Source organism: Zeus faber (genome assembly GCF_960531495.2).
Source record: "Zeus faber genome assembly, chromosome: 13".
Lineage (NCBI taxonomy): Eukaryota > Metazoa > Chordata > Actinopteri > Zeiformes > Zeidae > Zeus > Zeus faber.
The window spans coordinates 25,282,903-25,299,291 of record NC_137198.1 but is presented as its reverse complement, the minus strand read 5'-3'; the positions used below and the strand labels follow the sequence as shown (position 1 = coordinate 25,299,291).

The window sequence follows — 16,389 nt, the reverse complement described above, 5'->3', positions numbered from 1 at the left end:
AATGGGCCGATCCATTGGAGCAGCCGGTCCCTCCTGCTCTACCTGCTGTTCTGCCTTGACCCCCCCTGCATCCACCTGTTGGGCTCAACTCCTCTATCCAATGGGGGGATTCAAGCTCATTACTCCAATATACCCACAGCATTAAAACCAAATATTGTGTAGATCCCCCTCATGCCGCCAAAACAGCTCTGACCCGTCAAGGCATAAGACCCGACTCCACAAGACCTCTCAAGGTTGTGAGAGAAAAATGCACATGATCAACCTTGTGAATGATTTTTTACATGTTTTATATAGGACAATAGTCTTTTGTATTGCCTTGGGGTTTTTAATGAGTCTCTCAGAGTTTATATGATGAGACTGTTTTCTAAACAATGCCTATTGTCGTATTGAAAAAACAAATACCATTCCATCCTCACTCAACCTTGTGTGGCGATAAGGGTAACTTGACAGAGCATTGTGTGTTTGTTTTATAGCATAGTAAGACTGTACCTGTGACCTGAGTTTGACTGTTAAACCATTGTATGTGCTCCTTGCACATACAATGGTTTGTGATTTGCATTGATCAAGTGATGATTGAGTTGGCATCGTCCTGTAATTGACAAGCTAATCAATTGTACACAACGTGTCATCGGTATAAAGCCCTCTTCATCAGTAGTAGAGTTAGACTGGTGAGAACCCTGCTTTCTCTCTTTCGCTTTTCTCTTCATTTTGCAGAATAAATATGTTTAATACTCTCAGTTTTGTTTTCCTGTAGCAGGCAGATTAACCTCATTGACCATGCAGGAGAATTTCTCCAACAATTTGGCGATGATGATGGGACTCTGATTGACTCTGTTGGACCACTTCATGCCCAGGTTGTGTGCACAACGGCAGTCAGAGACCGGCCGTAAGATATCCAAGAAGGAGTCGTCTAGACATGACAGGCAGATCCAGGAGTGGAAACACAAGATCCAGAACAAATTAAGGTGAGGACTTACTGAGATATTGTACAGATCAGGGACGTTCGTGGGAAAAGCTTTGAGTAAGCTTAGATATTGTACCGATCAGGAATGATCGTAGGAAAAGCTTTGAGTAAGCTTAGCTATTGTGCAGATCAGGGAAGATCGAAGGAAATAGCTTTGAGTAAGCTTAAAGATTGTATCGATCTATAGGATCGTTAAAGAAGCTTTGTTAGCTCAGAAATCCCCCCCCCACCAGATAGACATATCGCCAGCTGCGTGCTGCGCCTTCTAGGGAGGGCAGCAGATATATATATCGGACTGGAGGACCGTGGATGAACTGGCCATTTTTGCATCGATCAAGAGAGATTGTGGTTTTCGTTTGTTTGTTTTTTAATTCTTTTTTACATTATTCAATAATAAAGTCGACATTATTGAATACATAATCATTAAAGATTATTCTTGAGCCTTCCTAGCAAAAGCATTGAGGGGAAGATAGCAGAATAGTACTTTTGTTCCCTCCTAGCAAAAGCGTTGAGGTAGGTGAGGAACTTCTGGTGTTGTCAAAATAAAATATAATAAATTAATAACTAAAGTTAAATTGATAATGCTAATTAATAAGGCCACCTGTCTTTCATGCGGTGTATTGGGACGCAGGTTAAGGAAATAAAGACAACATTCTCATGTGATTTAAAAAAAATATATATATACATATATAAATAGATGAATAAAATATATATGTATATAAACATGTGATAAAAAAAAATATATATATTTATATATATAATTATTATGATTTATTTATTATTATTATTATTATTTTATTTTTATTTTGGAGGTACTGGTAGTCCAGTTTTCGTGGCTTTATTTTCAGTAAGCCTTGATGTTTTGAATAGCTAGTGGGGAGGTGGGAGTTTGACGGCCCATTGTGTGGTTGGCTTACTGTTCTTCCCATCTTTTGTTAATTTTTGCCAGGTACTAGGGTTTTTATTTATTTGAATATTTTTATTTATTATTATTATTATTTTTTTTTTTTTTCTTCTTTTCATTCTCTCTTTTTTGCTTTGTATTTACTCTATTTGCATTGATACACTTCACATGAGTTCTGGGTGATCATATTGGTCTCTGGGGTGTGTGACCGCCTGGCCATTACATCACTCTGGAGCACTATGAATGAGATGAGTTTGGAGTGATTTTATCAGTGTCTTGGGGTATGCTAGCTACCTGACTGATCAAAAATCTCAATGAAACAAGCAAATTCATACACACGAGATAAGCGTGGTATGACTGTTGTACATAACATGTCAAACTAGCTTCACACATGAGTCCCTGGTGAAACAGTAGCGTAATCTAAATCTGGTGGGATTGCTGGAAAGGATACTGCAAGGTTTTAATTAATTGTGAATTAACTACAAGAGACAAGTCTGAATGTGTGGTAATAACCTTTTTTTTCTCTCTATCTTTCCCGAATCCAATTGCACGCTGAAATGGGAGCGTTCTGTATGAAAATAACTCAGAGAACGTAATGGACCGGTCCGGCAAAATGTATGGTCGACAAACATGGGAGTGACACGGTACAACAATTACAATTATGGAAGAAACTGGGCTTTCCAACTAACGGCAGTTTTAGTTTAAACCAATTATGACAATTGAGGAAAAAACTGGAATGTTATGAGAAAGGAATGAGGAATAGAAAAGGAAAAATTCATTGGAAAGCGTATGATGCATGGGTAACAGAAGCACAAAATAGGAAGACAAAACAGAAACAAGGTGATATCACTCATCAGATGGTAATGTCCCAGGGCCATACAGAATTTATCCGCTTTTGGATCACCCGCTACCCTATTTGCAACCTCAGGCTCAAATTCCAATACCAGCCCTGGTTTTACAACACGTCCCAGAGAATGGCCCCCAAAATCTAAAGACAAAAGAATCTCTGTATCCATCTGTGAATGAGCTCCAGTCTTGATCATCGGAGGCCTGTAAGTCCGGTTTGTCTAATCTGTCTTCCCCCAGTCCTTGGTCATCTTCTCCTCAGGACTTGCAACAAGAACATGGAGTGAAGAACAGAGGACACTTCTCACCTGTTGCCCACCGCACCAGAAGCCAATTAGGGCCGATATTCCAGTGCCCAATAGTTTCCTCTAACCTAATGGAAAAGACAGAGCTCATTCTCCCCATGGTGGAATGTCCTTAAACCCAGGCGGGTGGTAATCCAGTCCTAGTCTATCAGCCATGGAAGATACAAATGGCCCTGGTGATGGGAGATCTTCCTGTGGTTGCTGGAAATGGAGAAGGATACACCACTGCCATCTGACAATAAGTACAACAGCACCGTCCAACGTCATGTGACTTACAACAAATCTTCATGAAAGGTATGCTTCATATATGCTCCATATGCTTCAACTTGAACTAGTACTAGGACAAATTATCATAAACCACCCCTCTATCATGATGTGGGATAAGAGCTTGTAAACAGAAAGAAGATAAAGGCCTGGACGAGTACTTCAAACGCCTTGTGCGTCTCTTCAGTCAACATAGTGGTGTAAGGCGGACCCATGAAGATGTCGATAGCCTGTATGGGCAACAGCTATCTTATTAAAGGTCTTCAACCATAAATCAGAAGGATGGCCTGCAACACCTGTATAGGGTACGAGGGGGTTCGGCTCACCAAATTTAAATGCCATGTGATACATGCTGTATCACACCATAATAGACAAAAAGCAGTAAATAATGTCCGCCGCGTTGTGACTGCTGATAGCTTGCAAATAGCTCAAGTGTCTTTCTATGAGAGGAATGAACAAGGAAGAGGATGAGGAAGAGGACAAGGAAGACCAGGCAGACGAGAGAATACACTAGCGGAAGGAGGACCAGGATATGGTAGTGACCGTACGTTCATGTGCTACCACTGCAACGAACATGGACATGTGTCATATGCAGTTCCTGTCTTAACAGACACAACAGGGAAGTGTCTGTTCGCTTCCCACAAGGTAGGGGACGAGGTGGATGTGGCAGATACCAAGGACACCATCAATAATGACGGTGTGCCGGGGCAGGATTAAAAAAACAAAAAACAATAGCCCCAGCCCCTCAATAGACAATCCTCCTCCAGATGCCTCATTTGATCTCGATTTGGATGACACGTTTATCCACCCTGTTCTCTCTCAGCTTCTGTCCCCAGAAGCCAGACGGCCGATCATCATTCTCCAGATGAATGGTGAGTCAATACCATACCTTGTAGACTCCGGTGCAAGGTACTCAGTGTTATGCACTAACAAACTCAAATCAAGTCAACCATTATCGGGACACTCGGCCGCCGTCGTGGGAGCAGCAGGTCTGAGATTGATAGAGAGTTTCACTGTATCCTGAGATGTAGAGGACAATGAAGATGAACCTCACGCTATGACATTCCGTCACAGTTTCATACTGTCCAACTGTTGTCCCATTCGCCTGTGTGGCCAGGAACTTATGTGTTTGTTAGGCATTATCACCGAGTGTACAGAGTGGCCTTAAAATCTTGTGTGTTAGGAAGGATGCAGAATGTTCTATGGTCCAACATGGCCTAAGAACACCGGCTTATGTCTATGCGTGGGATTTACAGCAAGGCTTTTATGAACCCCCCAGAATTGCATTGTACCGTCCGGATTACTGATGAAGGAAAAGATAAGGAATTCGAGAAGATATGGTTCAGGGAAAGTCATGTATGTCAATTGTTATCAGGGAAAGGAATTCTCTGCTCACCACAATATTGTGCGTTAACAGTCGAATTGACCCCAACACAGGATGCTTGCTATGATGTTTATGATTTCCTTCCGCATGTGTCGTTAGCAAAATAATCAAATCTATCATGGCAATCTATTGGCCCTTCGATTGCCAAATGTTCTAGCATAACAGATTGGTAGGTGCACTTTAACTGTGGATGAGGGAGATGGTTTATGTTAGCTGTGTTGTTGCAATCTTATGGAGATGAATTAAATCTAGCCATTATCTTGCTATGAAGCAAACCGGCTCATTTCTCTCTGGCAAGACCTCTCCATCATCAAAATGTGCAACTTTCACTTTGCTTACTCTAACTTCTGTACTTCCCTCTTATGGAGAGTAACATGATTGCTTGACAGCGACAGTCGCTGTGGCTTTGCCCGGCCAAGATCTTGCTACTGAAGTTCTTGAAAAGTTAAACTATGATGATTTAAACTCATGAGTACAACGAAAAGGAGGGTTTTTTGTTTTGTTTGTCTGTCCGTCATCTGTTTTTGTATAAACAGTGTTTGTCTATCTTTGTACAACCGGTTGTGTTTGCGTTTCTATCTGTTGTAAACTGTCTTTTGTTTTATCTGGTTGCATGAATATGTACAGGCATTTGTGATACGGTGCGGTGAAGCTGATTAATGAGACATACAGAACATCCATTTAATGTTTGATGTCATAACCCCCCCCATTTTGATCTTCCTATTTGTGTTGTTTACAGTAATATAGTTGACCTCTCGATAGGAAATGCTGGAGCCAACGCAGCTGACAAAGCCACAATTCCTGATATTGCTCTTGTCTAATAATGGTTGTCTCCACCTCAGATGAGGATACTGGATTCCTCACTAACCTTGTTTTTCCTCTACTCAAACGCATCCTGCACTAAATTATTGTAGTGTCAGAGGTACTTTGTACTGTATGTTCTGAGCCGTATCCCTCCCGCTAGTTTTTTATTGCTTTGCTTGTTTGACATATGGTAAGTAACATTTGTCAAAAAGGAGGGATAACTCAAGAATTAAGTAAACATAATGATTGTGCTTAGAACAATGCAGGAAGAGGCGTTTCTACCGCCAGTTTACTTTTATGCCAAGTGCTCTCCTCAAACACCTCATGATGGACTTATCAAGATGACTCCCTGTCATGGTTCAAATATTGTTTGGTGATAATTAACACGTTTTTCTTCATGGAATCCCAATAAAGGTAAACTCAACTGAGTTTCATTCCTGCCATTAGTGATGACGGGAATGCAAGGACGATCAAATAGTGTGACAGGACTGCGCAGCATGAAGTGCTGACTGGGAGACCAATGCGGTTAGAGAAATGCATTCTAGGAGAATTTAAAAACCCTGCATGAATTACACACTGTCGGTTATTTTGTAGCTTAATCTATATACTATGGACAATATCTCATACATATAAGACATTGTGATAACATTGTTAAACTAGGTGCATACATTTATTTGTGTACTGATCCTATAGTGCGCAATTCAACTGTTTGGGAAATCACAGAATTATTCCACATTCCCCACTTTTACAATCGTGGATCTAGACCGAACAATGTTGTCATAATGTGTGTCTCTCACCAAAGTGTTTAAGTCTCTGGGCCCAGGTCAAAGCAACCCTATCCGTCCCACTTGAAGGACCACTACACGACCTCCGACCAGGTGACTGGGTTTTGAGACGCAACTTCAGGAGGAAAGCTGGAACTCTGCCAGATTCCTGGGACCGTTCCAGATCCTCCTCACCACTGAAGCGGCAGTTAAGGTGGCAGAACGACCAATGTGGATACATGCATCTCATTGCAAGAAAGTCTGCAAACTTCCAGAGGACCAGCTAAACGACAACAACTGAGAATCATCGGACGTGAACTGAGATCACGATCCCAATGGAGTATGTGCTAGTAACCTCTGTCTCCACGAAGAGGATATGCTTCTACAGTACTTGTGCTTGAAAAGGATGACGCCCCGTCAACAGGAAAAGATTGGTCACATCTGTGTGATCATCCTTTTCATCATTATTGCCATCATCCTATTGATCACCCAACACCTGGAACACAGTTCCACAGCGAGACTTAAAAAAATAGCTTCTCCCCCACCCCACTCTCACTCACACCAGATCCAGAAGAAGAGGCTCAAGTGAGAAATTAACGTTCTGTCAAAAACACAGTCCACCCATGGTTAAATGTTGACTCCACTGGACATTCATTTCAACAAAATATGTGGTGGAGATTTTTGAATCATTCAGTTAAAGAAAAGTATGGTGCGGATCGTTTTATATTATGTATGTACTAAAATGCCTGACTCAGTGCAAGCATCATTCCTTCTCGCACCTATATCAACGTCATGGAAAAATCTAGATGTTTAGCAAGGGATACAAGTTTTTCCAACCTATACTAATAATGCATTATCCTATTGATAGAGATACAACACATTTGGTTGAATCAAAGAGGTAAACAGGTAAAGGTATTTTACTATACTCTATGCTAGTAACTTACTATACTACACGATAAAAGCGTCTGCTAAAATGACTAAATGTAAATGTAAGCTATAAAAGAGTTATGTGATGATTTAATGAAAGACCAAGCTGACACTTGGGACCCATTTACTTGGCTAAGAAAAGCACTGGGACGAAGGATTTCTCTCGCTCATAAAAATATTGATACCTGTAGTGATAATGTGTTTGATGCTATGCTGCTGTCTAGTGTGTATTATATCTATCCTTCGTAAAACGATTACTAATATGACAGCGTGGCAGTTTGTCTCCATACCACTAGATGATTGGAAACCACCTTATGATGGTGACAGAGATGTTGAGATGTGAAGATGTTTGTCTAAATATGTTTATCCTTACTTATAGGATGTGTTAGTCATTATGTTCACACAATGAATTTTGTTGTTGTCATTATCAAGTGATAACCATTTCTTAATCTGCATAGCATTATGTATTTATGGAATCTCTCTATGTTTGTATATTTCATAATTTGATTCATGATTTGGTTTTGATTCATTGTTTTCTAATTAGAATTGTAGAATGGCTTCACACAGGATTTTTCTTTCTGTACGACTTGGGTTTTTTCCCAGTGCGTTGTCATATTATAGTGTAGATAACCCTTAATGGTCTTTTACCCTTCTCTAGTTGAATGTGGGAAAAGAGTTTTGGCCAAATTGAAGTGGAGATGTGCTTGAATTTTGTCTGGGATGTTTCTAATCTTTTAGATTTGGTTATGAGTTTATACAATTATATTTAGTATTAGATGTGTGTTTTCCCAGTTGATTGCAACAATATTTAATTCTTAGGATGTCTCTGCAGTATAATTGTATTGTATTCAATTTATATGTCATTTTCTGATCCCTTTGCCTCAATTATATGAAATTTTAGCATTGGCGAATTTTCCTTCAGTTATTGTTCCAGTAGGTACAAAATGAGGGAGTGTGAGAGAAAAAAAGCACATAATCAACCTTGTGAATGATGTTTTAAATGTATTCTATAAGACAATATTCTTTTGTATGTTACGTAACTTTTAAAACACATTGCCTTGGGGCTTTTAATGAGTCTCTCAGAGTTTATATAAAGCGACTGTTTTCTAAACAATGCCTATTATATGCCCGTATTGAAAAACCAGACACAATTCCATCCTCACTCAACCTTGTGTGGAGATAAGGGTAACTTGATAGAGCATTGTGTGCTTGTTTTATGGCATAGTCAGACTGTACCCGTGACCTGACTTTGACTGTTAAAGCATTGTATGAGCTCCTGATTGATTTGGCATTGTCCTGTAAATGACAATCAAATCAATGGTACACAACCTGTCATCTGTATAAAACCTTCTTTCGTCAGTAGTAGGGGTAGACTGCTCAGAACACTGCTCTGGAGCCGCTCCGATCTTTCTCTTTATTCTGCAGAATAAATATCTTTAATACTCTCAGTTTTGTTTTCCTGTAGTGGGCAGATGAACCTCAGCGACAACGCAGGACAATTTCTCCAACAAGGCCTCCTGTGGTATCTGGCACCAAGACGTTAGCAGCAGATCCTTTAAGTCCTGTAAGTTGCGAGTTGGTGCCTCCATCGATCGGTTTGTTGTTCCAGCACATCGCACAGATGCTTGATCGGATTGAGATCTGGGGAATTTGGAGGCCAAGTCAACACCTTGAACTCTTTGTCATGATCCTCAAACCATTCCTGAACAGTTTTTGCAGTGTGGTAGGGTGCATTATCCTGCTGAAAGAGGCCACTGCCACCAGGGAATACAGTTGCCATGAAGGGGTGTTCTTGGTCTGCAACAATGTTTAATTAGGTGGTAGGTGTCAAAGTAACATCCACATGAATGCCAGGACCCAATGTTTCCCAGCGGAACATTGCCTAGAGCATCACACTGCCTCTGCTGGCTTGCTTTCTTCCCATAGTGCATCTGGTGCCAGGTAAACAATGCTCACGCACATCCACATGATGGCCACATGATGGCCATCCACATGATGGAAACAAAAACGTGATTCAGACCAGGCCACCTTCTTCCATTGCTCCATGGTCAAGTTATGACGCTCACATACCCATTGTAGAGGCTTTTGGCGGTGGACAGGGGTCAGCATGGGCACTCTGACCGGTCTGCGGCTACACAGCCCCATATGCAGCGAGCTACGATGCTCTGTGTGTTCTGACACCTTTCTATCATAGCCAGCATTAACTTTTTCAGCAATTTATGCTACAGTATCTCTTCTGTGGGATCAGACGAGATGGGCAAGCCCTCGCTCCCCACGTGCATCAGTGAGCCTTTGGCGCCCATGTTCGTTGAAACGCTGGTTCACCGCTAGTTCACCGATTGTTCTTCCTTGGACCATTTTTGGGAGGTGCTAACCACTGCATACCAGTAACATCCCACAAGACCTGCCCTTTAGAGATGCTCTGACATATTAGGCAGCACGTGAACAGTCAGTTCTTGAAGGACACCTCCAGAGGTCTTGTGGAGTCCATGCCTCGACAGGTCAGAGCTGTTTTGGCAGCACGAGAGGGAGGTACACAATGTTAGTGATTATTAGTGTTGGTTTTAATGTTGTGGCAGATCGGTGTATATATGCATACATGCACAATTTCCTGCTTTATATTTCCATTTGTAAAAAGCCAGAGGCTTACTGGTTTATTGTTTATTGTTAGGTTTATTGTTATTTGTTGTTATTGTTATTATTATTGGGCAAAATTAAAAAGCTAGCATATCAGCGTTAGCCACAGAGAAGCTTTGCTTTGATTGGCTCTGGAATTAAAATCTTTCAATTTTTGGCCGCTATTTGTTCAAATTCCTTCTGAATCTATGCGGATTTGACCATACAATGTTTACTCCATAATGAGGATCAAAATTGAAAATCAAAGTTATTTCGATTTGTTGTTGGAAATGATCTCAAGACAAGATATAGTATAAGTACCAAATTGAGGTCATACTCATGTTGTCATATTGTTATTTTATGGGTTTGATCGTGTATTATATAGGTAATGAACAGTTGATTTGAGAGATGTCGACTGTGCTTGACAAACAAAGTTTTGGTTGGTTTGTTGACTGATTGATGGATACTCAATAAAGTACCCTCGCAGGTGAAAATGTATGTTCGATCCCTGTTAGGAGAGCAGTAGATCCTCTCCGTCTGGGCAGATTTGAGTTTTTAGCAGGGAAGCTCTGTGGAGACAGTCTCGCCTCGACCTGGACACTTTAGCTCTTGAGCTCTGGACTTCAGAGCCGGCGGGAAGGCCTCATTTGAAGGATTTTGCGGGTGGGTGCTGCACTCCAGTTCACACAGGTTAAAAAGATCTGAGCTACTTGACGGAGGCCTGGAGTGTATTGGGGGTTTAATGTTGAAATCCGGTTCACTGCTGTTCGGAAAGTAAAATGGGCGCTGTATGACCTTGTGAGGAGTGTTAGGGATTTGTCCAGAGCTGCACGGTGCAACTCTGCATTACAATTAGCCTCACATCCAGCAGAGCATCTGTCTATCTATCTATCTATCTATCTATCTATCTATCTATCTATCTATCTATCTATCTATCTATCTATCTATCTATCTATCTATCTATCTATCTATCTATCTATCTATCTATCTATCTATCTATCTATCTATCTATCTATCTATCTATCCATCTTTCTACAGTATCTATCTATCTATCTATCTATCTATCTATCGTCTAGATATCTATCTATCTATCTATCTATCTATCTATCTATCTATCTATCTACATATCTATCTTTCTATCTTTCTATCTATCTATCTATCTATCTATCTATCTATCTATCTATCTATCTATCTATCTATCTATCTATCTATCTATCTATCTATCTATCTATCTATCTATCTATCTATCTATCTATCAATCAATGAATCTATCTATCTATCTATCTATCTATCTATCTATCTATCTATCTATCTATCTATCTATCTATCTATCTATCTATCTATCTATCTATCTATCTATCTATCTATCTATCTATCTATCTATCTATCTATCTATCTATCTATCTATCTATCTGTGGATTTATCAGCATTTATCAGGGGATCATAAATACCACAGTGTTCCCAACACTTTACAAAATAAAGCACATAAAATAGATAAATAAATCAATAAATTAAAATACAGCCTTTGGTTGTACTTTGCACCAGCCTCTTTTTTGACCTTTTTTGAAACAAACAAACAAACAAAAAAAACCCTCTCCGCAGCAGTGAGTCACCCCAGCTAAGACATTCTTTAAGGGTCAGTGGCATATAAAAATTAAATAAATAAATATATATATCTATATATATATATAGATATATATATCTCCATTCGGAAATTACTAAATATTTTGAAAAGAACGAAGGCCCATGAAATGTAATGTTGGCGCGTTATCCTTCCACCGATGGATCAACCTTTTTCCTTTAAGGGGGGCGGTAAATGGGGGTTTTATGGACAGCATTTATTACTGCCACTAACACCACCAACGCAGACGAAAAGCCGAGTTGGAGATTAGGGGCGGCTTAGCTGCAAACCCAGTGATTCCATAGCTCAAATACAGGTGTATTCTGGTACGTGTGTGTGTGTGTATATATATTATATATAGACGTTGAGTCACCACGTTTGAAAGGAGGTGGGAAAATGGAGAAAAATAGGGATTTGGAAGCTAACGGGAGCATTGGACGACCCTGCTGGTGGAAAGCATGGGAAGCACAAGGAACAGTGTTTGGCCTGTATGGATGGGCAAGCATGGCTGTATCCATCGCGCTGGTACACTTGGAAGAATAGACATCAGCAATTAAGTTAAGCGCTGCTAATGCGGTTTCCCTGTTGGGAATTGTGAAACACCACTCACCACCTTCCCCACCACCAACACCACCACCACCACCACCTCCACCATGTCCCCAGATACTCTGAGGCGGCTTCCTCCTCTGAAACCAAACCCCACCCTGAAGCCTCTTGGTTCTCGACACATAAAACATGAAAAACTCGGGTGTCCCCTCCCTTTTCCATTTCCCCGCCAGATCCCGTCTACGCTGAAATGATACCGAAAGAAGACGTAACAATATTCAAATAATAACAACAAAAAATAAAATTCTGCGATAAGCAGTGGATATATTTTTATACTGCAAGCCCTACCAATAATTATTATTAACCGTGTTGGCTTTCAGGATGCTTTTACCGATGTTTCCGAGGATTGCACTTATGCGTAGGTATACTGGTTATTATACTATTATATAACTGAGACGGTTATTTTTGCTATTTCTGAATAATTCCACTGGACAAAAGGGATTCTATGAGTGCAGTACCGAGGCAGGTTACTGCACTGTAAGCAGCAGTGGGAAAACGCTTTCTATTTTGATCAGCAACACTAAATGGCAGCCTACGCCCTGCTTGTGGGAGCTGTGGTTAAAGATATGTCGTTTAGTTAAGAAGGTCTTTACTCAAAATTAGGTTTTGGGTCAAATTAATGGTTAGTTATCAATTATTTAATTAGTTCATGATCAATATTGAGAAATGAAACTCCAAAAAACATATGAAATCAGCAATCAGTAATATAAAGGTTTATAGTTTCAGCAAATACCACCAACAACTACAACTGGTCTGAGAAGAGAGCCATATGACGTTGCATTGATCCTTGAAATTCCTAATGCAAAAATCCCCATTGGTTGGTTTCTTGGGTCTGGCCCCCTATGGCTCAGAGTAAAGTTAAAGTTAAAGTCAGTTCAATTGACAAAGGGGCGTGTTCTACGACCTATTGGCTACACACACCCAGTAGAACCGCGCCCACTCTCTTTGAGACTTGGCATACTACTGTGTGGCTGCATTGGTGGGGGGGGTCGGGGCGTACCGGTAAATGTCACGGGCCATCCCAAAGTCTCCGATCTTGGCCACGCGTCCTGGTCCCTTGCAGGTTAGCAGGCAGTTCCGTGCTGCGATGTCCCTGAAATAGGCAGGAAAGACAATAAAAGACGAGACAAATGTCGGCCAGCTTAATACTATGTCGTTCCGCTCATCAAGCAGACCCTACATCTCTTCCGGAAACACCAAAAAACATCCTCAGAGACATGCAATGGGTGAAATGCTATGCAGTCGTAGTTAAGAGATGTGTTTTGAGCTTGGAAGTTCCCTCGGTGAATCTCAAGTGGAATCAAACAATGGAGCTGCCCCGAGGCAAGCCAATCAAGTGTGTGGTTTCCTATGGTGCTTTTGTGGCAGTGCAATCCTGGTGCATGGGGAATAATGTGTAATGAAACACAGCAAGAGTTTGGGTTTAGCGTTGAGAGAGAGGCAGAGGGAGATAGGCATGGTTTGCGAGATAGGAATTCCTAAAATTCACTTTTGTATTCTACTGGATTGTGTATACTTTGAGAAAGTAACCGCAATTTTTCACGTGACAGGCGATGTGGGCTGTCTGGGAAAAGAAAAATGTAAATAGGAGGAAACAATAGCGCCCACGCTCTGTTTTTCTACTCTGCTCGAGGTGCTTAAATGTATTTTCTTCGAAAGAAAATAAGTGACTTTCCGAGGACAGGTTCCCTTGATCGTAACAAAGAAAAGTTCACTCCAAGCTGCAAAAAATACCCCATTGTTAAGTGATGTCAAGTCAAGTCAAATTCAAATCAAATCAAAACATGTTTTTGTGTGTTTTTAACTTTGACTCTTTATTTTAGCCACTGTTTAGGACAGTCCATTTTCTTTTACGTGCTACTGCTTGGTATAGCATCCATTCATTCCGTTTTTGCACAAACTGGTACATGTCCTGTTTTTTTATATAAACAGTTTTAAACATAGGCCCGATACAGTACGTGCTACCTTCATGGCATCTTATTGAGATTGTAGCTGCAGTAAGCTCGGCTCAAAATAACTTGTCGAGCACAGACTATGAGTTGTCTGGTGCACTGTATGTAAACTCTCTGAAGACTCTTTAGTATTCATGCTGGGATGCTGCAGTTATGGGAATTTATCAATTAACCAAAATAAGTTTTGCGATTGAATCTGGCTATAAAGTGAGCCAAAATCAAGGTGGTCCTGGCTATATGGCGAAAAGGATTTGTGCAAATTATTTGTTTTCTGCTTGAAGCAGAAGAATTGGCCTAGAAACGAGGGATGGTCATGTTGCTATTGTACAGACTGTGCACAATGTTGAGGAATTGTTAAGTAGGCTGCGATTCAAGTCAACTCAGCTGGCCTCCCAGACCTCCTTCCCACTGTTTATCTTAACTGTTCCTAGAAAACCCATTTTTAATTCAATGGTAAGTCAAGCGACCTGCACCATTAGGTTCATTTTAACACGCAGCATGGTCCGCTACTATGGGAGCTGCCTGTGCCAAGCGGAGACGGAGGGTTTGAGCAGGGCTTTGAATCAAGTTGTGCGCATTAAATGTGAAGTACTTTCTCAGCACCATGAGGACTAAAGTGGATTGATCTATCTACCCACCTACCTATTGTACGTATCATCACCTTCTTCCCTACTTATCTACCGACCTACCTACTGTATCTACCTACCATCACCTTCTTACCTACCTATCTACCTACCTTTCTTCTTACCTACCCACCTATCTACAAGTACCTACCTATTTATCTATCTGAAATTAGTCTCATGGAGAGTGTGCAGGGTAATCTCGGTTGCAAGGCAGAAGCAGAGCTTCCCTGTAGAGGAGAAGGGGCCATACAGCGGCTTTATGGGGCGCCACGGTGCCGCGTCGGCACAAGGTAAGGTTAATGGGCCTCGTCTGTCACTGGTCAATTCCCAGGAAGTATGTGTGTGTGACCTTTTCTGCTTCTTTTAACTGACTGCAATCTGGATGTTGGAGCTTGCAGCTAGTCAGCTTAATTGTGGTTACCATGTTCATTTAAGGAGCACACGGTTTGTAACAAATGAAAATAAGTGTCTCATCCCTGTGATTAGTCACCTTTCAACCCGTGGGAACTTTCAACTGAGAGGCATGCAAAGACGTGTTCGGGGGAAATGCTGAATTTGAAACATGGCATTTTTGTAGTCAGGGCATCACAAGCCCTCCACCACGGTCCAGTAAACACCAAAATACCAGACAGTGCGGGGAATCTGCGCTGACGATGGCCCTGCCACTCTTCTGGATGAATTTATTAGGAGACTAAATTGTGTTTGGAGGACAAAATAATAAGCAAATCATTGAGCTACGGGTTATTTTCTTGAAAATCTGTATTTCCGCACTTGTTGCATATGTGTGTTCTCAACATTCACCCTCACATCTCGCTGTTGACAAGGTGATTAGTTGGGGAGCTGCCCACTAAAGGCTGCGCTAAGAGAAAGTGGCAATCTGCATGCAGGGGAGTACATTTGAGAACATTTTCCCAAACAGACGGTAACATCTTCGGATTCTGCCAGGCCTTTATCTGTAGATGAGATCTGAAAAGCATTCGGACCAGCGTGTCTGTGCCAAGAATGTACCTGTGTATGAACTGGTTCTCCTCCAGGTACTGGCAGCCTCTGGCGATGTCTCTTGCCACGTTCAGCAGGTCCACCATCGACAGACTGGATGGCTGTTCCTGGTCACGCAGGGCAGAGGCAGCCAAAGCAAAAGAGTCGATTAATTTTCTGTATCTATGGAGTTGCCTTTGAGTAAATCTTGGAACATTTGGAAGAATTTTGAAAGAATAGACATATACTTACAGACACACATTTTAAAGGATAAGGTGTGATTTCAGATACTTCTTATTGTTAACATAGACTATGTTAAGATATCCAAAAACTGATGTTGCTTTTCTGGTCCATCTACCGTTCATCTATAGTCCACCTATGGTTCATGTATGGTGTATCTATGGTCCATCTATGGTCCATGTCTGGTGCATCTACAGTATCTACAGTTCATCTATAGTAGACTTGGGCCTACTTTTCTTTGGTGATTTTTTGCACGATTCTTCTCCTTTAATTTTGTTAATTTAATGGTCTGTCTACTCGAGAATTAAACTCTGCAAATAATTAACCTGTAAAGCGCAATTCAAAGCGTGCACAATTCAAAGCTGGGTTAGGTAATATGTGGGGCAGAACCTGATCAACGTCTATGTAAGCGCTGAAAACAAGTAAAATTAGGGGTCCTTCTTCTTGGCGTTTTTATTTCTAAAAGTATCTGGAACACGGCAAAGGCAGTATGCACAGACATGGTTGAGGTATTATCGTTCGAGTTTGATCAATATCGATGTACATTTGGAGCAGTAATTATTGAAAAACTGTTGTAATTTTACTGAACTA

At 41.0% G+C, this 16,389-nt stretch overlaps 1 protein-coding gene across 1 annotated transcript in view; it reads right to left on the bottom strand.

Annotated features, from left to right (window-relative positions):
- The window catches only part of LOC307238920 (ALK tyrosine kinase receptor-like), a gene marked incomplete at both ends in the record, with an annotated part of 114,875 nt that overhangs the window by 8,891 nt on the left and 89,595 nt on the right, over positions 1–16,389 (bottom strand). Inside the window, 2 exons of the mRNA XM_080012074.1 lie at positions 13,006–13,098; positions 15,589–15,686. Coding sequence (XP_079868200.1) covers positions 13,006–13,098; positions 15,589–15,686 — 191 coding nt within the window. The remainder of the gene's footprint in view (positions 1–13,005; positions 13,099–15,588; positions 15,687–16,389) is intronic.